Source organism: Vidua chalybeata, chromosome 5 (genome assembly GCF_026979565.1).
Source record: "Vidua chalybeata isolate OUT-0048 chromosome 5, bVidCha1 merged haplotype, whole genome shotgun sequence".
In the NCBI taxonomy this organism is placed as follows: domain Eukaryota; kingdom Metazoa; phylum Chordata; class Aves; order Passeriformes; family Viduidae; genus Vidua; species Vidua chalybeata.
The window spans coordinates 53172098-53198367 of record NC_071534.1 but is presented as its reverse complement, the minus strand read 5'-3'; the positions used below and the strand labels follow the sequence as shown (position 1 = coordinate 53198367).

The following is a 26270-nucleotide window of genomic DNA, read 5'->3' as shown; positions in this document are numbered from 1 at the left end:
GGACCAAAACCACACCCTATTATTTTTAGGTGGACAGGGAGGTTGCTGTATACATGCTCTTAAAAAGCACTGCTCTAAACTTGAAAGAGTACCCTCTATGTGTTTAAATCCAGAACAACTCTCAACTTTCCCAAAATGAAGAGAAACCTGCCCGTGTGTCTGCAAGGCTCCACACACTACACACGCTTCTCTCTTTCTATCCCCTTCTCAAATGCAAAGTTAAACTTTGCAGCATGCTCTGAATAAATTATCTGAGTTATTTCAGATTAAAAAAAGAATGAACTTCAAAGTTTATAACCTCTCAAAACCTAACAATAAAATAACAAAAGCAGGAAAAAAATAACCTCACCACCGTGTCAGCAGCTATCACCCTGGTTACACCAGAGTTCCTATTAAATTATAACAGAGTTTGAAATCTACCTGATAGTACCCATAGTTCAACTACAAGAAAAGGTAATCTTGTATGGGGGATATCCTTTGTTTCAGGGTAGTTAAGTTGCATAGATTTTAAAGATAGTTAGGAAGACAAATAAATGAAAAGCAATATATCTAAAAATAAAAAATTAAAAAACCCTCTTTCAGTATCAGTAGTATCTCCTGTTATTTGGCCAGTTGCTTCTGTTTGTTGGATGTTTTAGTTTTAGCTAGTAGCTTATGTGTCCTAGCACTCAGAAAAAGCCTCTCCCCCTCTTAATAGTCCAGAAATTGAAGTTTAATGGAAAAGAATATTCTGTTGTCACCTCTCAGATTAGAATGTCAATCCACATTCTCGAGTTTCCACATAATAAAGACTTTTATTTATATAAAAGCAATAAGATGCAGAACACTTTACAACTCCTACAAAAGTGAAGTATAAGCAAAAACATCAATTATGACTTGTACTCATAACTTTACAAAAGCATTTATCAGTCACACTGACTGCATAACTGCAGTTATAACAATCTCTTGCAAATATATGAAGCCTACTACATATTGCAATATTTTACTTTGCCATCAGCATAAATCCATGTGACTCATTACCTTTTTCTAAAGGTATCTTCTAAACACTGGACTACAGATACCAACAGAAAATACAGATGTGTTAAAAATATTATCAACAAATTCTAAAATTATTAGAAAGATACATCATTTATTGCGTTATTCCATGGCTCCTACTGCTGCAACTATATTGCTGTTTAAAAATGGAAGTTTTTAAACTTTAATTCAAACAGTTGATTTATTTTATTGGATTGTGCTGTGTTGGCTGCATTTGTAGAATCCAAACTACTGAGCCATCTGCACCACAACTGCTTTCCAAGCTTTATCTTTGTCAAAATCCTTTAAGGTATTATTGGAAACCTAAAAGTAAACACATTTAAGACAAATGCAAACATGAAAAAATGTTTTGATTAAAAACTGAAGTTCAAGCAAATAAATACCTGAGAGAAACTAGGAGAACGCAAATCTGAATAGGTACAGCCAGAGCTATTAAAATATTCTACACATTCGTGAATTGTATAGTTTTGTATATTATAGAGTTTATATTTTGGATATAAAATATAACAGTGTAAATTGTATAACACTTGAAATATTTGGGTCTAAGAAACTTGGCCAAATTCCTATGTTAAACATGTTACTTTAGACATTTTTTCAAGATTTTTTTGTAAAATATGACTGAAAGCCTTTGCACCTAAACCTTTAACCCCAAAGCCAGAAGCAGCCTCCTGTGGTGCAACTGAAGCAAGATTTACCTACATACACACAAGCAAAATAATGTCTTGCCTAAGAACACAGACTTCTGAGAAGCCAAAGGGACTTGCACCTTCACCTACAATATTATTTGTGTGTTTAAATATTAAAAGGTAAGCAAAAAAGTGTTGCTTTTGCAGAGAAAGTTCTCCTTTTAGCATTTAACTCACATCTAATTTCTCAGTGACTCACAAACCAGGAATACTTTTGTAAATAATCTCCGGCAGAGATCTCTTTAGCCATGCCATGACCCATGCTCCAAAACGTGACTTGCAGCAGTGGAAGTGCTGCTGTGCTTCATCTTTTATACAGAAGCTAAGTCTCAGGACAGAGATCCAGCAAATAAGCAACCTACACCAAATATCCTCAGCAGCCTGAAGGGACAAAATTCCAAATCTTCCACTTTCCATTAGCAGCTGTGTACTGACTTGACAGATTTCAGTCCCTGCTCCCAGTGCTTTCTGTCCAGTACTGCACTGAATGTAGCACTCTCCTAGTGCAGTAAGCATGAGTTATTCTCTGAGAGTCTTTAAGGATACTAGCTTTAAGGTCTAGCTCTCTACAGCAGAGGAAAGCCTAAGGGGTACAGTTTTGTGCCCTATGTCATGCCCAGTTATCATCTAACCAGGAAAATATTACCTCTTGATTACAAAATTAAGTTTCATAGAACAGCTTTTAATTGTGGCCTGAATTAAGATCAGACATTAAGACCACAAAACATTACAAAAAAAACTATTTTAAAATAGATATTTTCAAAATTTCTAGTGGGTATAAATACAAACCTCTGTTGTTCTGTATTCCTGTTTTTTAACCTGTGATGGTGTCCATGCTGAATCTTGTAGTTTCATTTTTGTCTTGTAATTCACACACTGTATTACAGTTCCAATAGTAAGGCATGCCTGAATTAGCAGCATCAACATTAGAAGCAACAGGAGTACATCATAAGATTGCTGAAAATAGACATATATTGTTAACTACTTGAATAAAATATTTTACAGTGTTCCCATCTCTATACTTTAAAAATTCCTATCTAGATTTTTTAAATCAAATTATAATTTATGGTTTATTTCAGCATAAAGTTTCAACCAAAATTTTAGTGCCTGAGCTTGCTGAAAGTAGAATAGATCTAGAACTTCTAAGAAAATGTTAACTTGCCAAATTATCTTTCCCCCTGGAAACAGAACAGAATCCTCTAAAATAGTGCCTTACTGCTGGTTCTGACCTAAGCAATGTCACAGCTATGCTTGGGCCTGGCCCTGATCTTACCCTGCTAACCTGAGTTCTGGATGACCTTGGATATGCCTCAGTACTATGGACTTACTTGGCAATCACTGAACCTGGCTACTATGGCTGGTCCTCCCTTCCTTCACTGTTTTTTGGGGTGCTGTAGGCACTGCCCTGCTTTCCAATGAAGTTACCATTCTTTCTCCGTCTTGCTGTTATCTCCTGCTCCATAGTTCATTGCTCTGTGCAGAGCAGCCCACTCTTGTAACCACACACAAAGCAGAGTGAGAATGTAAGAAATGCTCTGCAGGATCACACCAACTCTCTAGACAGTGTAGTCATCTGTCTCCAACATGTGTGACAGGAGAAGCTACTTAAAGAGGGTATGTAAGCTGTCACCATTCCCAAGGTTCAACAACACAGTACACTCCTCCAGAATAAGAACAGGATCACATACCCAGGAGTTGATTTTCCAGTCCCTGAGATATCAATTTAATGAACATTTTCCCTCTTTTTATCTAAAGTTACAAGACTTCTTAATGACTAGTGGATACTAAGAGTAAACTCTCAATGACATTGGTCTAATGCCCCTAGTGGCTCTTTGAACAACATCAGGGATTGGCAAACACTTTGCCAGCAGAGCCCAAGAAAGCTCTTCAGCAATGCACAGGTAACACTTCATACTGAAATGCTTTAAACTTTGCAAACTTTTTCTTCTCTGTCCAAACACAGATTTTGAATAAATCCAGGTGTAAGCTTACAATCCCAATGATTGGTAAACATCCTAAGAAACAGAAAACTGTACTCTTCAAGGAAACCTAGAATCTTTAATTTAAATACTACAAATTATAAAAGCCTCAAGGAGTCTAGCATACTGTATATTATTTTTACTGTGTCTTTAGAATAAAATCCTGTATTTTTAAAACTACAATTTCGGAGTGCCAATAGATGTAACATACTTGCAATTATATCGTAAGTCAAACAAGAGTTTTTATATAATTTCCATAACATTTAGTTCAAACTTTATAAAGCAGTACCTTGTCTTCATATATTCCTAATTTACTACTACCTTGCTACTGTAACATAGAGAGGTTCATTTTTCAATTGCATAAAAACACATACTTTAACAGCAGGTGGATAACTTTTAAAGATGTCAACAACTTGCATGATACTGAAGGATAAGTATGCGGAAGCAGTGAACAACAAAGGAGAGGTAACACTGCTAATGGCAATCAGGACCTCAACCTAAAAAATAAGATAATAAATGTTAAATAATAATCTAAAAAATTAACTCTGGTTTGTGAGCTATGTCTCCTTGAAGCAAGCATAACAGAAGTGTAAAACTGTGTAAGATTATACATAAAAGACAAATACTAAGAATCATCCACATTTCATGGAGATACAGAAGCAAATATAACCTAAGTTTCTTAGCCAAAACACCGCTGGCTTTTAATTCATATTTCATTCAATACAGATGATGACATTTTTCTCTTATTTTACAAGTGCCTTCCATATCCACATAGAGGAAGTAATACCCAATCTGAAGAGCCAGTATAGAAGCCACCATTTATTCTTCAATTTATATGAAATAATGAGAATTAACAACAGATATTGCAGACACGCAACTTAAAAAAACTTACGCAAATAAATTTGAGCACCCTGAGGCAAATTTAATGCTATACAACAGCAGCCAAGTTTAATTCAAATACCACCCCTACAGGATTATATTCTGACTTCAATTGTGATTATGCCTCATTACTCACTTAAATATGGTCACGTGTCTATTACTTAGATATTTTAAGTAGTCTTAACTACACATCTAGAACACTCAAGGAATAAATGCACTCTACTGAATATTATTAGTTCTTGTTGCTAATCACAAAGATGAAGAATTTGTTTAAAATAGGTTCTAGGTCCAGCACAGCCTGCACACCTTTCTTTCAGAAACCACAACTGATAATGAAAGAAAAAGGGAACCTCATCTCAGGAGCTTGAGAGCAGTTCTTGGCATACCATATGAGGCATGTAATTTTTCTATAGTAATGTCTTTTCCCAAGAAATCGCTACAAAATATCCAAAAAAACAGAACAAAACAAAACAAAACAAAAAAACATAAAAACAGAACAAAAAAAAAAAAAACAAAAAAAAAAAAAAAAAAAAAAAAAAAAAAACCACCCAAAAAAAACCACCAAATAACCAACCAAACTCTTCAAATTATTTTCTAGAACTGATGAAATTAAGCCTCCAAAGGACCTACCAGAATTCTTTTAAGGTATACCAGCTAATACTCCTGCTACATATTTGTCACATTTTGTAAAAGCAGCTAAAAATAAGTGAGCAAACAAGAGTGCCCACTGTCAGGCAGACTTTCTTAGCATTATTCCACTCTAATGAAAAAGTCCAAGAATTTTACACACTTACCAGACATTTACTTGGATATTCAGCAGCTACATGACTTGCAATAGCACTTGGAAAGCACTAAACAAAAGAGTGTACAAAAGTAAGTATTTACTGACTTGAAAATTACAAAAATTAAAATTATAATAGTATTTCCCTGTTCACAGCTTTTTTCTTTTGTGAATTTTGAATGCTGAAAAGCTTGTTTATAAACTTTTTCCACTTCATGCAAAGGGATTTTACAGACACATATATAAGCCTAGTGGTCATTGACTTCTTTCTCAGTCAGTTCCTTCGTGGCAAGCAGGGTGGCACAGCATCCTTTATGAATCCACTGCTCCTGGGTACAGGCTCTTAGTAGGAATAAGGGTTACCAACCACAGTCTCAGATTTTTAAAGCAGGTAAAACTGAGATGTTAAATAAGATGTTCTAAGGATTCTACCATGCTAAAACTAAACCAAACTTTTTCTTTTGCAGCCTGAAATATTCTAAAATCTATGACTTTTTTTGACAGAACACCTCACTTCTAATACCCATTTCCATTCTATTCAATTAAGGACTGAGAATGTATTAGAACACCTTACCAAAGTACTGCAAACCAAAACAGATAAAAAATACTGCATAAATATATTAAGTATATTGCAGTTCTAATTCAGTTGCTAAGCAGCAATTTCCAAACAGTATTAGAGACAGATAAATACTCTAATGGGGAGGAGAAAAGTGAAAAAAATTTGAATAAAAGCCATTGTTTTAAAAGAGTAGCTTCTATTTGCACTACTTACAGCAACTAAGATCCAAAAGAATGTTACTGAGAGGTATGGACCTGAGACTAGAACATCCATATTCAAAGCAATTATTCCACCAAATACTGATGAAATTCCAATAATCACCTCAATTACCTAAAATAAATAAGAGCACACAAATTATTAATAACATATTTGAACACGAAAGTTCCTACTTGCATATAGAAAGGACCTCACTGGAAAGAATAAAATGCATTTATGCTACTAGTTAGGAATATCGTCTATGTTTTCCATATCTAAAATATGGCAAAACACTAGCTAACTTAAGTGAAAACAAGATCAGCTTCATTATACATATTTATGCTTTCATTTATTAGCTCCCCCAAACAAGAGTTAAGTAACTTTACACTATTTATCCTTAAGTTATTAAGTAGTCTCCTTCCCATAATCTTGCGATCTTCTAGAAGGAAATACTTTACTATATGTCTCTCATTTTTGTCTTTATTCTTTCAGTTCTTAACTACAGTGATCTCTTCCCGGCTTTAAAGAACCTCAGTTCTTACAAAGATGAAGTAATATATTGATTCAATGAAACAATGCTTTTCTTACTGAGTATGACTTCAGAATTCGAGCAGGAAAGCTGACATTGCTCAAAACAATGGCATTGTCATGTGCAGCATTCTAAAGGGGAATAAAAAATTCATGATTAAAAAATATACAAAGCAATACATTTCTTTCTAGTATCTTGTACAACCTCTTACAGGTCCTAATGGTGGTACATAATATCTGGTTGGCCCAGAAGAGGTGACAGTGACACATCATGGTGTTTTCCAGGGTCAGACAACAGCAATTACATTAAAACCAAATTAATTAGTACCAGATTAGCTGTTCCACAGCCACCATTCAATAATTAAATATTTTCATCTTGTCTCCCTTTTTCACCTTCAAAGAATATACTTTCTTCCTGAGCCTTCAGATTTTACAGAAGTGGAACAGCAGGAGCCAAAGGAGGACAGGGCACTACACAACTTTATCAATCAGTATTTCCAATGGCATATCGCGTTTGCTTCATTCTATAAGAAGTACTGTTGTAGAAAAATGAGGGTGGGGTTTGGGAAAGCACTTGTGAATAGAGAAAATTTTATCAATAGCCCCAAATCCTGAAGCCAAGAGTCGTGCAGATACCACCAAACTGTCATACAAGACAAACACTTTCTCTACATCAGGCTTCAAAAAGGTACTGCTTGCATACATACAAGTTATAGTACTCTAATGTTTCAAACATCAAGTTTCATTCTACAAAACAGAAATAAAACATTTGCCACACCTATTCATGAGATATTCAAAGAACTCTGTTCCTGTATAATTTTCAACAGGTAATTTTGCAGAGGGATCACTGCACTTTTAAAAGATAGATGAAGAAATAACTGCTTAATACAGTACTTTCATTTGCAGTTCAAATATAGCTTTAGCATGCAAAGTTATATACTCGTGTTGCCAATAAATTTTCGGCATATGTAATACGGGAAAATGGAGAATTTTTTAACATGCACAATCATTAAGGGTACCTACTTTCTTTCTTGTACAGCAGTCTTCAGTAGACCTAGCTGAAATGATCACAGTAGTTGCCATGAAGATTTCCAGCAGAATAAGTAGAATCAAGTTGAAATTTATCTGTCAGTAAAATCCCAGACATAAATGAGTTGTGTCTTCAATATTAAAAATAAAGGAAGGGGCTGAGCCTAGCATGATTAGGCAGGTTGTCTAGTTTCTGTCAGATTTAGACATACCTACTGATTACATACTTTGTTATCTATTTTCTTGGCTCTTAACAAACTTTAAGAACATTATTGTCAGAATGTCTAACCTAAGAAAGAAACATTTACTTCATTTATGGAAATATTCTGCCTGAAGATTTTAGCACTGTCTTCCAGAAGAGGAGCTTATGATAAGGGAATGTTCACTGGGTACGTCTGCTTTTTGCAGGCCTTTCTATGTGAACCGAGAACACTGCAGCAACTAATGGAAGATTCTCAGGGGAAGGAGGGCCACAGGTCACAACTCCTAGGTTGCAATCCCAAATGGTGTGCTACCATATTGGACGCTGAATGAAACACAAACCAAAGAACTGCACCAAGGATCCCAGTTCTGTGCCCTGCTTAGTGCTGGTAAAGCATTCACAGACACTCTTCGTGGGCTCATGACTCTTGCAGATTACACTGCAAAAACATGGATGCTGCCATTGCTCATATTCAAGAGAAAAATAAGTGAATGCAATACTTAACGTTGCTCTTTTGTTCCTTACTATTCTCATGAAAAGAGGTAGATACCTACACTGCATGGATTGAATCATTTCCTAGAGGCACACAAGTCAGGAAGAGTGGATCTCCCTTTCTTGTCTTCAAAAGCACCATGTTTATCCATCAGCAGCCCAAAAAAACATCTGGTAGTCAGTCAGGCCACTGCAGCAAAGTACCAAAGTCTAGGAAGAACTAACACCATTCCAAACCTTTACCATTGAGGCAAACCAAACCATTGTTCTACAATTTAGAGCAGAATTATATTGTTTCCTCATGTCAGACCTGCTTTGTTGATGAAGAAATCTCAGTCTTTCTCTGGCACTCTGACACGTATCTTGCAGCACGTGTTTTTTGAAAATAGTAGTAAGTGGCAGATTTAGCAGGCTATTTTGGACACTGAAATTCACTTTTGCTTAGGAAATTATATTTGGAACTTTGTGCTTTGCTGTACCCAACAGACTGTACAGTTGTACTAACCCCACAAACAGCAATAAATGTCATTGTGGTAAACTTCTAGAAAATGTGCTACAATGAAGAATACAGGAATTGTTTGGCAAAAGAAGAAGTTCAAATGTGTGGCCTGCAGAACAATTTAATCTAGATTATAAATTCCCATGATTTAAACATGCTTTGACACAGCGCTAATACTGATGTGAGCTGGCAAGTCCACACGTCACACTTGGCAGTGCAGTGCCAAGTAGATGCACAAGTTTAGTCCAGAAGCGCTGTAACTAAACTGATGGACTATCTCACTTAGTCCTAGGTACAAGAAGTAAATAAATTAGATTCTTGTGAATATTATTGCAGGTAAGTAACATTGGGCAAAGAGAAATGTAAAGTTACTGCTGTATGATCTCTCCTCACAGACCAAGCAGGAATACTGGGATATTGGCAGCAAAGCAATGACATGTGATCTCCAGCCACCTAATGTCCTCCCTGCCTTGTTTTTTAACAAAGATAAATGTATCACAATTAGTAATTGATTTAGTAACTTACATTTATAGCTGATGGATTGAGGACAAGTTTGCATCCAAACCAAATTAAACACGTTGTTGTAACAGCAAATGTAGAGACAAATAGAATCTGAAAATTTGGTATCTGAAAAACAGTTTCAGAATGGGTTTCTTTCTTATTTTAAACACAGGGGGAATATGAACACACATATAGATATAGATATATATAGATAGATGATACAGATAGATATAGAGAGAGACACATAAAATTGACAATAAAGTTTCATACTTACCACATTAATTTTATTCCTTGCTATAGCAAAGCTCACAACTGCTGAAGGAATACACTGGGAAAATTAAAAGAGAAGACTAGTGGGATCTTCTGCACAATGAATTTTATATATACTTCTATAGATGTATTTCATGTGTCTAAATTCATATTCAGTACACTTAGACAAACAGAAGATCAGAAACTCTGAAGAAAATGTTTCACCTGACTGAGCTCATTAATCACAATCAGTGTCTGAGAATTACAAGAAGTTCAAATATACCTTCCATATCCATATTAGTTTTGACTAACTACCCAGCATAATGTGATGAGTAAAAGAAAGAAAGTCTTTCATGAGGTATTTCATGCCTTTGTTAGTTTAAATAAACTCTAGAAGGCCTGCGATCCTCGAGGAAAAAACAGTGCTACTCCCAAATTGGGCCTGCACATTCTTTAAAAAGACGTCATCCCTGTTGAGTAAGCTAAAATTTGCCCAATCTCAAAACAGTTCTAAAGAACCTTGGGAAAATCTGCTGAGTCAAGACACACTTGGAGAATTGTGCCTGGGATATCCACTCTGTTCACTGGGGACTATGTTTCCCTACTTGAGGACAAAGATAAATGGAAAAGTCATGCACAAATGAAAAGTCTCACAATGTAATTTTGCTATCCCTTAGCTGTTCCCCACCGCAACAGACATGGCTCCATTCCAGATCTAACTCTATTTTACACGAATGCCTACTAAAATTATAATAAAAGTGTTCTTATGTTAAATAATGAATCATGCAATAAATGCCACATTTCTAATTCTCTTCCCACACACCTGAACACTAATGGCTTAACAATGAAACGCTATAAAGAGATTAATACTGATAGGCAAAATTCTTGGCAGCACTTCCTCAAGAGCTAAGTGACCTTTACTGAACATAATTAAAACATTCTTCTATGTCCTGGATACACAGGAGTCCCTAGAACACTGCAGGACTATGTTTAGGCAACTGAATGCAAGTACTAGTCTAGATGGTGAAAGTCTAGAGAGCAATTCAGCTTCAGGCTAAACGAGACACTTGGTGGCCAGCTGGCTCCACATCTCTCTAGGCTCTTCCGACTGCACTGATGCCGTTATCTGCAGTAGGAGCTCTAACACCTTCCTCACATACAGACACCAAACATACACACCTTCCCAATGTGGAAGATATGTGATAATGTGATAACCCAATGTGATAACACCTGCTGCATCCAAAGATCTACCAGGTCTTTGGAAATTTTTAAACATGAAGTTCAAAGAGTCATGACCAGGGGCAGAGAAAGAGATGTCTCAGTAACTAACACTAATGTTGCAGAAAATAAGGTATCTGTGAGGATACTGACTTAAAACACTCCAACTTTAGCACCTTTAGTAAAAACTCAAGTGATAACTCATTCACAGAGCAACTCCTGGGACTTGTTTGTTTCAAGTAAAGCATTAATCTTGGACCTAACTTAAAAACAAAGTCAAGTTGAGAAAATAACAATGACAGAATACTGCCGTAAACAAAGCAAGTACATGAGACTTATTAGTATCTAAACCACAAACTAATATAACACAGTAAACATTTATATGCACCCCTAAAAATACAGAAAAAAATATTGACCTCTGGAAAATTTCAGCCATCTTTAATGCATACTTTACTAATAAAATAATAATATTCAAGAGAACTTTAGTCTGCTTCAGTACTTGGATATTATGGCAAAATAAACTGAAAAATTAACACTTTGAAATATAATATATAAAACATATAATATATAAAATGAAATACATTTTGATAGCATATAGCCAGAAAACTTTCCAAATACATAGCAATGAAAATTTTCTTATAATCAAGCACAGAAAAACTGCTCAGCAGATTAATATTGCATGCCAGTGAGCTGATTAACAAAAATGGTAACACAAACCCAGTTGTCTTTATGACAACAGTTATTCCTTTAACCATGCAATGAAAATCCATTTAATGAACTGTTAAATATAATTAAATCTTCCATGAAGAAAAGCAGTAGAAAAATACAGACAGAGTAAAAGACATAAACCCACAAAAATTGTTTACTATTACATTTGCTGTCAAACAGCCACAGCAAATAATTAAGAATGCTTACTGAACCTGCTGCACAACGTAAATAATCCATTTCAGATGGGAAAATATTTCCCAGATATAGTGAAAATCCAGAAGTAATAAGGAGGCAAGTCTGCAAAGCAACAAATAAAATAAATTTATATTAATAAAACTGTATTTTTAAAAAGCAATTAGACATAAATCAGTAATCAATTCCTTTCAAATTGAGCTACTTTTAAGAATGCAGTTTTTGTGTGAATAAATTTGAAGAGAAATATCAAAATATGCTGACTTCTGAAGATATTTTGCTGGTTATCAGGACCTAATAATGAACAATGTCCATGTTCAAATCAAGAATTTTGTCCTGACCTGGCAAATACCTCAATAAAATAGTTAAAATGTAACTGCAGTGTTTAGTGGTAGAAATGTTTCAGAAACCTCAGCTATGTCTCTACTTTGCATTCCTTGCTTGACTCCACCAACATTCATTATGTATATGGGCAGCTGGGCAGTTGCCAACTAGAACACAGCGGTAAAAATAGTATTGGGATACATTAATGAAGTTTCTTCCACTATATTCCTGCATCCCTCCAAATTCTCTTCCTGCTTTCATTCAGCGGCACATCCAAAAATATTCAGCTGCTCCTCTTACCTTAGTAAGTCTTCTGTTTATTTCATAACTACCACAGTTACACACTCTGCAATAAGCAATTACTGTCTTCTACTAACATTATTTTGTTTTTCCTTGTCATTCCTCTGAATAGGCATTTCTTTGAAGGGCTAGGAAAGGTAAGAGACAGAATGACTCTTTTGTTTTATTTGGGTTTTTTTTCACATTAGAAAATTATTGGGGGTCTTTAAAAAGTCCTTGTTAAAAAAAGACAGAAAATAAGGAAAGTGTACGTGCATGTATAAACACACACACTGAGAATTTTGTCAGACTGGAAGAACAGTCTATGGAACCACAAGCTGAAATTGTGCTTGATGCTCATCAGATTGTTTCTGCACAAAACCAGCCCATCAGCCACTCTGATGTCACTCTACAGTTTGCAACCGCTCCCTGAAGTAGATGGTTCTGTTCACTGTGACTTACGTTGCTCAGCATACAGACTTTCTCTTCTGGACACTGTCTTTCAGAAGGGCTGAGAGAGACTAAACACTTGGGAGAAAAATCTAATTGGAATTTAATCTAAGAGTTTATTAATAAAACTGCACTTTCATTTTTCCATGAAATTCATTCTTCTTGATAATGACTTCAGCAAATGATCATTAAACATTATTAGCTCCAAAAATTTACAACTACTCAGTAAATTACAGACAGTTGTTCTTTTGGACAATTAAGTTTGAGAAAATTTAATGCAAATAAAGCCAGCACTTCTTTTGCTCTCTTTTCATGTGACAGTACATCTGAAAGGAAATCCAAACCCTGCAGTTTGTCAAAAAGGAAAAAATGCTCAGCTGTTTCCACAAAAATAAGGCAATACTTTTATTCACTGTGCAAAAACAAGCAATTACCATATTAAGAGTGAGACAATCTTAGTTCTTAATAAAAAGTACGCTTCAAAATACACAAGCTGACAGAAAAAGAAAAGACCAAATTCTAATTGCTATAATGAAGTTAAATTAACTTGGCTGAGAAGATGGAGAGCATATGATGTACACACAAGATGAGTATCCTGTAATTCTAGCAGTGAACACAAAAATTCAAATCACTGTGTTGTTCGTGTAAGAAATACAAGTATATACCTCACTACATTAACGATTATACCAAATAATTATGTGGCCCTGATAGATGAATGTGGTAATCAAGTACCACATATATTTTTAATGCCAAAATGCCATCATGGCAGCCACAGTACATTTAATAGAAGTATTTTTAAAAGAATGCATATGGTCTGCATACTTTATATACTCTACCAAAAGGCACTGCATACTTATATACTCTACCAAAAGGCACTACATACACCTGGGCTGATATTTACCACTACCACACTTATTCTCTTCTTATATGATTAATATTAATAATAAAAATAAGTCTTCATATACCATCTCTGATTAGTGAAAAAACAGTCAAAGAATACCAGCAGTCAACAAATTACTACATTCCAAATTTGCTAAATATGTTTCTATTTTTACGAATATTTCTTTTCAATACTCTCAGTGATGAAATTCTTAGTCTTCAAAGGATGTCAAATAGAACAGATTGCTGGGCACTAAGGCCTCATCTGTATTTTTAAATTTGCCATAATTTAAAGTACTTACCCCCATCAGCAAAGAAAATATCCATGTTTTGTAACTAAAGCAAGGATGCAGCCTCTTTGACAGCTGAAGGTCACTGGATTTGATATCTGGTATATAATTTCCATTCTCTTGTTTTCCCCGCTCCAAAGTTGGCATCCTGTCATAGCTAAATTCTTCTCTGTAACCTTCTTCCCTGGTCATAACACTTCACAAAGGCAATTAAATAACAATAACGCAAATTACAAAGAAAGAGAAAAAATATAATTTAGATTCTTCACATACTCTCAGATCCGTGTTGAACTAGGTTTTTTGTGTATTCACAACAAAATAAATAAATACAAGGTTTAGCTACTGGATGTATTTCCATTTCAAAATATGTAAACTTTCTAACAACTTACTTGCACACCTTAACTAAATTTCATCCTACAGCCACAGTTCATAATAACACAGTATAAGTACCAACAAATTTAAAGTTTATCTGTCTATGATTCTTCAGTAATTTTTTATTTCAAGATCTAAGAACCAGTTTTAGAGGTGTTTAGTTAGTGCATACCTCAATAACCAAAGCTTTTTTCTTTTTCAGCTCTAGGACAGCAAAGAAAATCAAACAGGTTTCAATATAAATTCCATTTGATTTCAACACTTTTTATCAGCTATCTAAAATGACAGACTTCCCTATGAGTCCCATGAACGCACATACCCACAATAACTCAGCTACAGCAAAGTAGCAGATTACTGTTTCTAATTTACCCAGTATCAACCATTTCTCTTGTTCACTTCATCCTTTTTTTGTTTACCTCACTGCTTGCCAATCTGTTAAAATACCATGAGGAGTATCTTATATTAGAATTAAGTTACTGTAGATTTTTCAACAGTTAAAAACCTTCGTGCTTACCTTCCACTGAAAAGTTAACTGTCAGTTTAAAACAGCCCTGTGAACACAGCTGCCTGTACACTTTGTGATATTCTCACCGTTCAGTGAGTCATGCCGGCTTTGAGAAGTTCTCCCTTACACTTTGGCTTTCAACAACATCTATTCAGATATGGAACAAAAGCACAGCAAGAACTTCAGCTAAGCCAGGGAACAGGAAAATGCCTCTTGAATTTTAATTAACAGAACACACTAGAAAATGACTGTACTACATCTCGTAGGGCCGCTTCCAAACCAGACCAACAAATTAAAAGTTTCATGTCTCTTTTTTATTTCAGTACTAGCCCTTATTTAGCATCTTAAATAAAAGCTTCCTCACTTTTCCACTTTTAGCTATCATAATACCAATGATCACAATATCTAACAAATGAGCCTTGTTTCAAAAGAGCAAAATGTACTTACAATGCCATATTCTCCTAGAAAAAAAAAAAGAAAACTACAGATAGAAGTTCAAGTATTACAGTATCTCAACAAGATGTGAAGCTCAAATGTTATAGGTTAGAAATCTATCAAGATTATTATTTTCACTGTAGAACACTTCTCTGTCTTTTTCCACTAACTCCAGTCTTCTAGAGCGCTCAGATAAACCTGGCATATTTCAACCATGCCGTCATTCGCACTAACAGAACACTCAGATGACTAAACAACATATTTTCAGCCTAGCAGGCAGCAGTGACATGCAATGGCCAGCGTACATTGGATCCAGTCCGCCTGCTTATTAAGCAATGAAAAGGGGGGGAAAAAAGAATGTTTTTATCTTGAAGATGTTGGCACCTTGACAGCTACAGCAATGACAGGGTCTTTTGTCTAAACTTTAAACACTCTTGTAACCAAGACACAATTAAATCTTCAGTATTCTGAAGGGCATCACCTTCAAAGTATGCTAGAAAAACTTTTGAACAGCACAACTTCTCAGTTTGACCAGACTGTAGATTTTCCTTTTTTCCATAATATCAGCCAATACTGAAAGAATATTAAAATGTTACAGTTCTTTTAATAGATTTAAACAGGGGAATTAGTACACCATACACAGCAATAGACACATCTGTAAACTGTGCTAGAAAAGAGGGGAAAAAAATTGTACAGTCAAGCAGAACTTTCAGAAGTAATTAAGGCCTACTGTTCCTCTGCTCATGAAAGAAACACTGCACAACTATTTCCATTATCTGTAACTTTCCAAAGACCATGGTTTAATGAAAAATGAGTATTGCTTACCTGACAGCTTTTTCAGTGAATGCTAGGAACTGATTGACACAAATTACCATAGACACAAAACACAACCATATTTTAACCCTTTTGATCAGTGTAGGGAAAAGGTTTGTGGGGCTTTTTTGGTGGTTTTTTTACACAAAATTGTTGAGATATTCAGGTATTTACTTGATCTAATCTCTTTGAATAAAAAGAATTTATAAAGTCTTGCGCCAATGACCAGAGCAGGGTCCAAACCTTAGAACAACTTGTTCACATTTCCAAGTCTTTCAGCCAGTATTGTACCTGAGAGTTCCCTCCCTCAAGCATGGTTATAGTGTTTTCTCAGGATATAGTGAAATTCCTCCTACCCCCCTTCCTGTGTACTTCTCAGTATTTCCCATTTCCCTTTTTCACAGAGGTTTATTGCATAATTAATGCATCCTCTGCACTTGGCATCACCATCAACAAAAAACACTTAAACTTCAAAGTTCAGTTTCTAAAATTTTCTGTGGTCCTTATTTTAGGTTCCCTTCATCTCATGTTCCTGATTCCAGAAAAAGTCTCTTTTTTGTGCAAGACCAGAACCCAGGTCGTTGACTAAGACCTTCTAATGCTAGATAAGATACAAATGTGCTGTACAAAGAGATTCCTCCTCATTCTAAAGAATGCATAGGAATTTTACACAAAGACTGCAGCAAGTATATAAATTCAAACACAGCATGAAAAGCTTCTGAAAAGGATTTACAAATTAAGTGGTTTAAGTTAGGCCAAAAGATGTCAAGGGATGACAATTAAATCAAATCATGATCAGCTATGAATAACTACAAACTTCCACCACAGGACTGACCACTGAATAAATTCAGCTGCCTGAAGCAGTTATGGTATATACTTGGTCATTGCACACAGGCTGTGTGCAATGCAAGCATCCCCCACAGTAACGACAAAAGATAAAAAACAGATTACCAGTTATAACTCAAGTGCCAAGGGATAGTGTGACAAAAAAGTACATAAACTTGTCAGAGTCCTGCTTTTGCTATCAAGGACTAAGGAAAAAGCATTCTGTCCTGGGCTATATTCCCTTGCCCTGAACGAAGGTTCACACACATGTTCCAAAAACTAAATGAAAACTGCACCTGAAGCTCTGGTGAAGTTTACATTTAGCATCCTGACCAACTCTTCCATTTCCTGATGAGTTAATAACTTCCCTACACTTGTGTTTTTTCACACAATATTTAATTACGCTACTTTAGCTCATTACCTTGTTGAGTATTTTCAGCTCTTTTAAATATTTCACCTCTTTGACATATTTTGTTTCTCTGAAGCTGATTCCTCAGTCTATGTTTCCTAGGTCATGTCTTGGGGCACGTACTGAACCAAGATCAAAATTTAGAACAAATAGCTTCAAATTGATGCCTTGCTCCTCTAGAATAATATTTGCTCCCATAGCATAATACAAACTTCTTTGGATTTAGTCCTTCATGTAAACCATCATCTTCTCCAGAAACACAATCTCTTCATCCACCGCATTTTTGCCAACTAACAGTCCCCTGCTGGCACTCCCACTGGAAACTCAGTGAAAGAAAACAGGAGTCAAAATTCTTTAAATCAATGTATCGAAAAGAGGCTAACACTCTCTCAGTACTTTTCTAAAAACAGCACTGACTACAGACATTCACATGTTTCTCCTTCCAATGGCATCATCTCAGTTACTTCTGAAACACTGGAACCTGTGTGCAGTTACTGGAAACCAGAATTTATTCTGCTCTAGAACTGTACGGAACTCTATGAAAGTGTTAAACTATCTGAAATGCATTCCTAGCCCTTCTTTGCCTAAATAATGCTGAGTGGACCATACAGCTAGAAACTAAAAAGCTGCTTTAGTCACACAACATAAGCAGTGCATTTTGTGATTGCTACAAAAAAGTACATACTGCTCTGCTCAACCTCCTGAAAGCACCTCCTCTAACAGCTTTATATGGCAGTTCCTATTTAAACTACTGGGATACTGAGCTTGTCAACTCAAAAAATTCTGCTTTGTGAAACAGCATTTGTTGAACAAAATGCAAAAAGGTTTTATACAAGATATCTGAACTGCACTGTGTGAAGAGAACTGGTAAAAATACAGAGATAGTAACTACAGGTATAGTAAGCACAGAGCTACAGAGATACTAACTGTCTAGAACTACAGAGATAGTAAGCAAGTCAGTAAAATCGTATTTCCTCAGGCTCTACAGCAGCTCCTTCATTAATGATATTAAGTCAAAACCATCTTTTTTTTTTTTTCCTGTTAAGCAAGTTTATCATGTTCTAGAGTTTATCCTATCATTCTGAAACTGGCTGCTACTGAGAGCATCACAATCCATTAATATGCCATGCGCATACTCTTCCAACCCACTCCGTTTCACCACAATGGAGGGACTCCGTGCCTGGTTTATTCCCAGAGCCACGGAGACCTCTCAGCCCAGGGCAGGTGACAGCCTGTCCGTGGGTTCTCCCCGGTTCGGGCGTCTCATCACAGAAACGCTGTCAGACACCACGACCACAATTTCAGACAGCACCACCAGCAAGCAATAAGCTGCACGCATCCTTTTCCTTCAAGCTCTTCCGTGGTACCTCGTGCGACACCACTTTTCCGTGCCCTCCGGCGCCGCCGGCTGAGCCCCGGCAGAAGGAAGAGCCGCCGGCCCTCAGCGAGCGGCTTCCCCCTGCCAGGGCAGCCCCTGCGCGGGCCCGCGGGCGCCCCCGGGGCGCGTGGCGCTGCCCCGTGACCCGGAGCGGGCAGCGCCATTGGCCGCGGCAGCGCGGGCTCGAGGCGCCCCCGGGGGTGATTTCGCGCCTCGGCTTGGTGCGCTCCCGGGCTCCGAGTCTTCGTCGAGGCGCTGCGGGATGCTCGCTCTCCTCTCTAAGGCGCTCTCCTACGTCTGGAGACGCGCAGATGACGAAGATGAGAGATGGGCGACCTCTGGTAGGAATTCCGGGCCGGTTGTGGGTTTGTGGTGCAGTTTCTGAGCCGTGAGGCGTGCTCGTCCTACGTGACTGGAGCTGAGTGCAGACCTCTTTCCTTAAGAAAGGATGTAAGGAAGCGATTGAGATGATAAGGCATCATTTTGTCTACAGAGCATGTGGAAGTTTTCCCAGCAGTACTTTCTTGCCGTTTCCTGGGTAGGACAGGTTAGTGTTGCTGCTGAGAGTATGGAGTGAGGAGTAGGAGCGGTGCCCTGCAGCCAGGAGGGTCAGTCATGTCCTGGGCTGCATCAGGCACAGCATCGTCGGCTGGGTGAGGGAGGGGATTGTCCCACTCTGCTCTGCACTGGGACAGCCTCGCCGCAAGTCCTGGGGGCAGTTTCAGATGCCTCAATACAAGAACTGCATCAGACCAGTCTAGTGGGGGCTGAGCAAGACGGTGAAAAGTCTCGAGGGTGTGACTTAGGAGGAACAGCTGAGGTCGCGCGGTTTGTTCAGCTCGGAGGAAAAGAAGCTGAGATGTGACCTCATCACAGTCGACACCTTCAGGCGGCGTGCTGGCCTCCTCTCTCGGAGGACCAGTGACAGGACACAAGGGCATGGAAGGAAGCTGCATCAGGGAGAGTTTAAATTGAACAGTTGGACAGACTCCTCATTGGGAGGATGGTCAGTCACTGAAACAGGCTTCCCAGGGAAGGCACCAAGTCTGTCAAGAGTTCAAGGGCCATCTGGATAATGTGCTGAATCATACTGTTTAGTTTTAGGTAGTCCTGTGAGGAGCCCCGTGTTCCTTATGGGTCTCTTTCAGTGTGAGATATTCTATTTCTTTTTTATGGAGCTTAAAGCATGTTAGTTTTAAAACGCAGTTTGTATTTAACTAACTGTATTAATTGATTGAAACCATAAATTGCCATAAGACTTCAAGACTTAATTGTGAAAATAATTAGTTGGCGGCTGTTGCTGTTTCCAGTTGGCCTTTTGATAGAATGGATGTCCCTTTTAGTAGCATTCATTACTTTTTGCATAGTTCTATAAACAAATTATTTGGGTTTATGTCAACACTTTTCCTTTTGATGCAGGTGATAAAGAATTGAAAAGGGTACAAGGAGTAGTGACAAGACTTTGTCATGATTATGGGATGATAGATGACACAATAGTCTTCACAAAGGATGTTGTTACAAAAAATATGTTGCTGACTGTTGGACAAGAAGTCACTGCCACTGTGGAAGAGGATAAAACGTCAGGTGGCCTGAAGGCTGTCGGGGTAAGAAGTGAAGATAAATAGTAGTCTTTCTCCATAAGTACCTTGAGGCTTTGTTTTGGAAGTTACTATAGTTTTAGCCTCACAAATTCTACAAAATAGGAGAAATTGCAAGCTGTTCACCTACAGGGGATAAGTTGGATTTTGTGGGTCATTTTATTGTTTCATTCTATCTCTTTTCAAATTATGTTTAATACTGATTTTCTGAATACAGGTGTAGTGAATAAGAAGCTATTAATTGCATCAGAATTTTAGTCATAGCTACTCCAGTAAGAGGACAACTTTTACGAGTTTCAGTCAATTTTATGTTATTGTTATATAAATGGATAAGAAGATAAAAGCAGTTTGATTTTGTGCAAAGCTTGCTCTTTTTTCCACAGGAGTAATTTATGTTCTTGTGAATAAGAACGGAGATTTCAAAACTTCTTGTTGTAAAAATGGGTAACTTGATGTTGTAGACAATTACAAAAATGGAGATGTTGCTACATTTTTTGCTTAACACTTCATTTGCAAACCTGTTTCAAGCTTGGTTATACCTTGTCACAAATGTTGAGGGGAGTTTTTCTTAGCAAATCATGTTGAAACCAAATGTAGTTTCATTGATTAAATAAAACCAAAGAAAGACTTAATGGGGAGACAGTTTTATTCTGTGACCCAAAATTAAACATAGAAGAAAAGTAAACAGGAAGTCTTGTTTCTAAAGTATTATCAGCTCTAGTGCTATCAAAAACCTGGTGTCTTGTAAGATAACCTTATATCTCATTTCCTTTTGTTTCTCCTTTTTAAATTTAAATTACTTTCTTGCATAAAAACTAAGTATTGTTTGTCCAACAAGCAATATCAGTGCTGTTTGGTAAAATAGTACTCACACACAGAAAATTGAGTAGTTTAGTTTTTCTTCTGACTGACAGCTTTCACCATACTGTTGAAATACTATGATTGCTCCAAAATACATAAATCTAGTAACTGAGAAACAGCATACCGATCTACAAAGCAACTAGAATATTGTAGTAGTTGTGGCATGTTTTGCTGTATATTCTAGATAATGGCTTTTTCAAAAGTGTGATGATTTTCCTTATTCCTGTTCGTGAGCTATAATCCTGCAGGCATCTTGGACTGTTGGCAATGTGGTTTGTGGTTGGGTGAAAAGCTTTGAGACAAGTTCATGTCAGAAGCTGACTATACTCTATAAAAAGTCAAAGTCCAAAGGCAGTCTTGATTCAATAAGCAAGAAGATAAAGCTAATTTCTTCAAAGTTTGTTCTAAGAACATAAATAAAAACCTGAACCATTCTGTACTTTGTATTGCTTTACTTTCCATATAGTGGCACAAACTTGAGATACTCTCAAAATTAGATAAGAACAGATAACAGTATTTGAATTGTAGTTGTTCTGCATGGGGGAAAACTAAGTCCCTTTTCAAACCCCTAGTTAGAGGAGAAAATTTAGCTTCTTGACAAGCATAATTATAAACCACTATACAAATAGATACTTGAATACCGGTACCATCTTCTTCCAAATAGCTGAGATATTACCACTTAACTTTGGGTTTTAAGTGATCTAGAAAGTACTCCTGTAATTGCAGACAGGATTAGAAGCTCTGAAGCCTGGACACTGCCAGTGCAGTTTGGGGCAGAATCTGGAAGGCACAGTTCAAACTTCGGTGGTGTCAGTGTGTTTGTGTTACTTGCTTTAAGGAAGAGTGTGGTCAGCCTCGGGTGCCTCTCTGCTCAGCGTACTGTTTCAGCTGCTCTTTGGAGCTACTGGCCGTGTGGTTTGGAAAGATCGTTGCTTAAAAGTTTGGACTTCAGTTTATTTGAGGTCCAGTCCTAATTAAACTCTGCATGGAATGATTATAGGTTCTTTAGCAGGCTTTAAAACCAGGCTGCTACCAGTGGTAGTTGGAAGGCCATTTTGCCATACTATAAGAAAGAACTTTAGTTTTGTTGGTAGAGAAAAATTGAGAAGTATCAAAAGAAAATGTATGTTGGGAGTTTTAAGGTGTTTTCATGTCTTAAAAACATTTCTTAAGGTCTACAAATTACTTTCAAGTGTAACTGCATATGTAGTTTACATGAAATGTAAATTTATTAGTCTTCTGAGTGACAGTTTGCTTATACATGTTCTATCCATATGAATCCATAAAAATCATATCGGAAAAAGTTTGATATTCTCAGATCTTCCTGGTGAGTGGGAAGATATGTCTGTCAGACTGGAACAAAGTGTAGACTTTTCTTTAATATTTTTTTACTGTGACTTTTTGTGTTGTCAAGTATTATGTAATAATAATTATTTTAATGCAACAAAACAGTATTGGCTGAAAAATAAATAGGTATTTATAGTCAACAAGTGTTGGCAAACCTCTGAAGTATAGGTAGACTTACTCTATTCATTACTATTGTAAATGGTAAACATGCTCAAAAAAATAAATAGTATAAAATTTAGTATGATAGTATGCTTCAGATTGGATCAGACTTCAGTAAACTTACATGTGAGGTGGTGATATGAAGAATCTGATAGAAGCAGCTCTAGGGGTTTTCTTAATCAAATTACTAAAAAGTGACAGGGTCGGTCTGAAATACATGTAGTATTTATAAATACCATCTTGAAAACATGTTTTTTGCTTTCTGAAATAGTAATTTTTCTACTTCCAGTTATATACAGACACACTGCTGGATGTGATGTTCCTGTCAATTGAAGAAAAATCTTAAATAGACCTAGAGCAAGGGATGTGTGAGAAAGACTTGAAAAATCAGCATGTAATTATAGCAGTTGCCAGACTGCAGCATATAGCACCCTTTAAAAGAGAAGTTTTAAAGTTTCTCTTTAAAAGAGAAGTTACTGTTTATTACTTAGTCTTTTTGTGTCCAAAAAGTAGCAGCTACCGTAAGTAATTGTATAATCAGAAGCTTTGTCTCCATAAGCAATTGAAATTTTGTATATTTATTGTAGGAATATATATTTAATTCTAAGTCTCAGCTGTTTAAATATCAGGGTTATTTTTGTATTAATAGGTAGACACCATCCAGAATACACAAGAAGACTCCAGTCCTACTTGTGATGCCTCTGAACTAAATAAGAAAACACTAATTGGCAGTATTACCTCTCTCTCTGTGGATGGTGGCTATATTAATCAGAATACATACTTCGCAATGCAAGACGTCTGGGAAGGTGTGTAGGGACTCCTTGTTTCCTCTTTCTTAATATTTTTGTGTATACAATAGAAATATCTTCTGATAAACTTGCAGTTGTCATCGTAAATAAATTCTAATAGAATATGTGGTGAAACATAATGAAACAGCCAGACATGGACGGAGAAAGCTGCCTGTTCATTCTCACTGAGCATGGCCTGCATTTAAGCATAAGTTACATGTAAGCAGGTGTATTTTTCCACTGCCATCTCCCATGTAGTGTGCAAAGCTAAGGACTGCAAAGAAAACTTTGGACTCAGTGGGTCTAAATAATGCATTGTTCTGGCTTTTATTTAACTTACACTAATTCTGTAGGGGAGTAATGTAAATGTTATCAACAGTAATTAACCTTGAGAAATGTTCTGTTTTGTATAGATTTCAAACCTTATGAAGGAGACTGGGTGCAAGCAAAGTATTATATTAACTCAACAACATGGAAGACTGAAGCAGTTGCTGTAAGGCCTTTGAGGTATAAACAAGTAAACAAGGTAAAGGTTCTGCACATCGTTTTTGGCAATAGGAATCCTGGGTGAAATGAGGTTTCAAATTGGTTTCAGTTACAAATATCGGTAGATCTTCTACAGCACATCTTTAATTAAAAAGATACTGTGGCTGTTTTTAAGCTGAAACACTTTAATTAATTCAAGTGTTTCAGCTTAAAAACAGCCACAGTATCTTTTTTTTATTTTAATCAAACTATTTGCTCACTCTAGTAATGCATATGTTATGCTAGGTTTATTGTCTTTGTCTTAACCGTATATATTGAATATTTGCACATCAAGCGTAGGAAAAAAATTTGTCTTGTTACTGCTAGTATGGAAGTATAAATTAGGTAAGTTGATATGTCACAAGAAAGGTATCATGGTTTAGTCTAATGTGCATGTTGTAGTATGCACTTTGGTGGAACTTAATGCTTATTTGAAGTATTTCTTCTTGTGTTTCTTTACTCTTCGAAATCTGAAGACAGGCACATGATTCTGGGTGAGGGCTCTGTGTTTACCTCCTGTGAATAACTGAAATTTCAGAATGCATTTTTATTAATGCTAGAAGGGCTACTTCAGGTGAAAAAATAGTATGTCTGTTAGTTTAAAAACATAATATCAAGTAACAGTAAATACAAACTATTACAGGTTCGCATTTCCAACATCTGTGGAAGAACTGGGACAGTAGATGACAGTATATTTTTCACTTTGGATTCACTGAGACTTCCTGATGGTTACTTACCTCGTAGACATGATCTAGTGAACACAATTGTGGTGGAGAGCAGTCAGTCCTGTTACATTTGGAGAGCTCTCTGCTTGGTGCCAGTCAGCCAGGATGGGTAACATTATTTTGTTCTCTTTATAGCAGTTAAAGACGTGGTGTAGTTATGCAGCTGACATTTCATTGCATCTGTTAAGCAAGAAATACTGTGAATATTTCCCTAGTTGACTAGAAGGCATAATAGACCATTGGAAAAACCAGAGCATGATATGATTTGGCCCTTGTTTGGGGGTTTTTGCCTTCCAGAAGGTGGGAACATGTGTGCTACTAGAGATGCAAAACTAGTAGCAGCTGCTCTCAGGGATATTGCTAGGCAGGGAAGGAGTTTTACATGCATATTAGAAAAATGCCACGTTTGTTGTGCCCCTCTAGTAGGGGATTCACAGTTTGAAAACAAATCACAGCAAAATTCTTATAAAATACATGTTTCTTTAATCCATTTTGTTTAAGTTACAGTGATTGTTCAGATATCTGTCCTAAAAGGAAAAGTTTCATGGTGTAAATAATAAGAGATTCATTTGGCTTTCAAATATTGAACTGAGAGGTTCTGCGGGGACTTTAGATGTTATATATGGTATGAGGAGGATCTGGATACACTGCAAAAGAGGTTGGAAAAAGTAGGTGATCTTCAGTATGGAGAAGAAGCAAAACCTAGGAAAATAATCAACTGTATACATAAAAGTAAATACACAAAAGTAAAATGGAAAATAGTCAATAACAGATCTCAGCAAAGATGTGGAATTTGACTTTTGAGTTTAAGTGTCTGTACTGTGAAACACACAATTACCATCTAAATAAATAGAACTTTTAACAGTAAAATCTATCAGTTTCTGTGCTGAGGTCTTGACAGGATTATATAGTCTAACTCTGCAGGCCAAAAATAAATTGTCAATTGGAAAGTCCAAAGGGAAAGCAAAAGGACATTTTGATATCTTTCAAACGTCATCGTTGGGAGATCTCTAGGAAATTTAGCCAAGGCCATATAGCCATATATATGTTTTCAAAGAATCTAGAAATAACTATATAAGCTGTTTTCTCTAGAGATAACAGATATAATAAATTGTACCTAAATGAAACTTTAAGTGTTTACATCATTTTGCAAAACAGTACAAATTGTTCACATCTTTTTCTCAGTTGCACCTATTTTTAATGATGGATTTTATATAGAAAATTATTACTAAAGTCAAATTACAAAAGTAGACCTTAGGGTTGATTTCTCAGGTTTAGTGTACATCTACCATATCAAAAACTGCAGCTTAGGCTGCAGTGGGAGACATCTAGTGGGCTTGGCTAGTAAATTGATATAGCTAATGAAAAGCAGCTGCATTCATTTTCTACTTCAGTATGTCAGATAACTCAGGAATACTGAGGATGTGTACATATTAGTGAGATTATTAAAATATTTCTAAATTATTTCCATGCCACTTTATCTAAATGAATAGTTTCTTAATTACAGAATAGAAACCATGTGAAAATTTGTTTTTACAGGTAGATGGCACCAAGAGTTTAGACCTGTGCTCAGTGT

The 26270-nt window shown here is 36.4% G+C and overlaps 2 protein-coding genes across 9 annotated transcripts in view; one reads left to right on the top strand and one right to left on the bottom strand.

The window, feature by feature from the left end:
- Nucleotides 1–690: 690 nt before the first annotated feature.
- MLC1 (modulator of VRAC current 1) lies at nucleotides 691–18791 on the bottom strand. Of its 5 annotated transcripts, XM_053942887.1 has the most exons (14): nucleotides 18681–18791; nucleotides 17326–17636; nucleotides 14841–14978; nucleotides 13967–14150; nucleotides 11748–11837; nucleotides 9640–9693; nucleotides 9390–9491; nucleotides 7666–7767; nucleotides 6703–6774; nucleotides 6133–6249; nucleotides 5374–5430; nucleotides 4075–4197; nucleotides 2511–2678; nucleotides 691–1338 (listed from the first exon to the last, which is right to left on the bottom strand). In XM_053942887.1, the coding sequence occupies exons 4-14, from the start codon at nucleotides 14144–14146 to the stop codon at nucleotides 1264–1266; spliced, it is 1140 nt and encodes a 379-aa protein (XP_053798862.1). In that variant the 5' UTR covers nucleotides 14147–14150; nucleotides 14841–14978; nucleotides 17326–17636; nucleotides 18681–18791; the 3' UTR covers nucleotides 691–1263. The 5 variants fall into 5 exon arrangements, with proteins under 5 accessions (XP_053798862.1, XP_053798861.1, XP_053798865.1 ...); XM_053942886.1 differs by lacking the exon at nucleotides 17326–17636; XM_053942890.1 differs by lacking the exon at nucleotides 17326–17636 and having other exon boundaries at nucleotides 2511–2627.
- Nucleotides 18792–18935: 144 nt separating this feature from the next.
- Nucleotides 18936–26270, top strand: part of MOV10L1 (Mov10 like RISC complex RNA helicase 1) — a 39790-nt gene continuing 32455 nt past the window's right edge. For all 4 annotated transcript variants that reach the window (XM_053944209.1, XM_053944207.1, XM_053944206.1 and 1 more), the window contains exons 1-5: nucleotides 18936–19032; nucleotides 20111–20295; nucleotides 23306–23462; nucleotides 23858–23970; nucleotides 24613–24803. In XM_053944209.1, coding sequence (XP_053800184.1) covers nucleotides 18954–19032; nucleotides 20111–20295; nucleotides 23306–23462; nucleotides 23858–23970; nucleotides 24613–24803 — 725 coding nt within the window. In that variant the 5' untranslated portion in view covers nucleotides 18936–18953. The remainder of the gene's footprint in view (nucleotides 19033–20110; nucleotides 20296–23305; nucleotides 23463–23857; nucleotides 23971–24612; nucleotides 24804–26270) is intronic.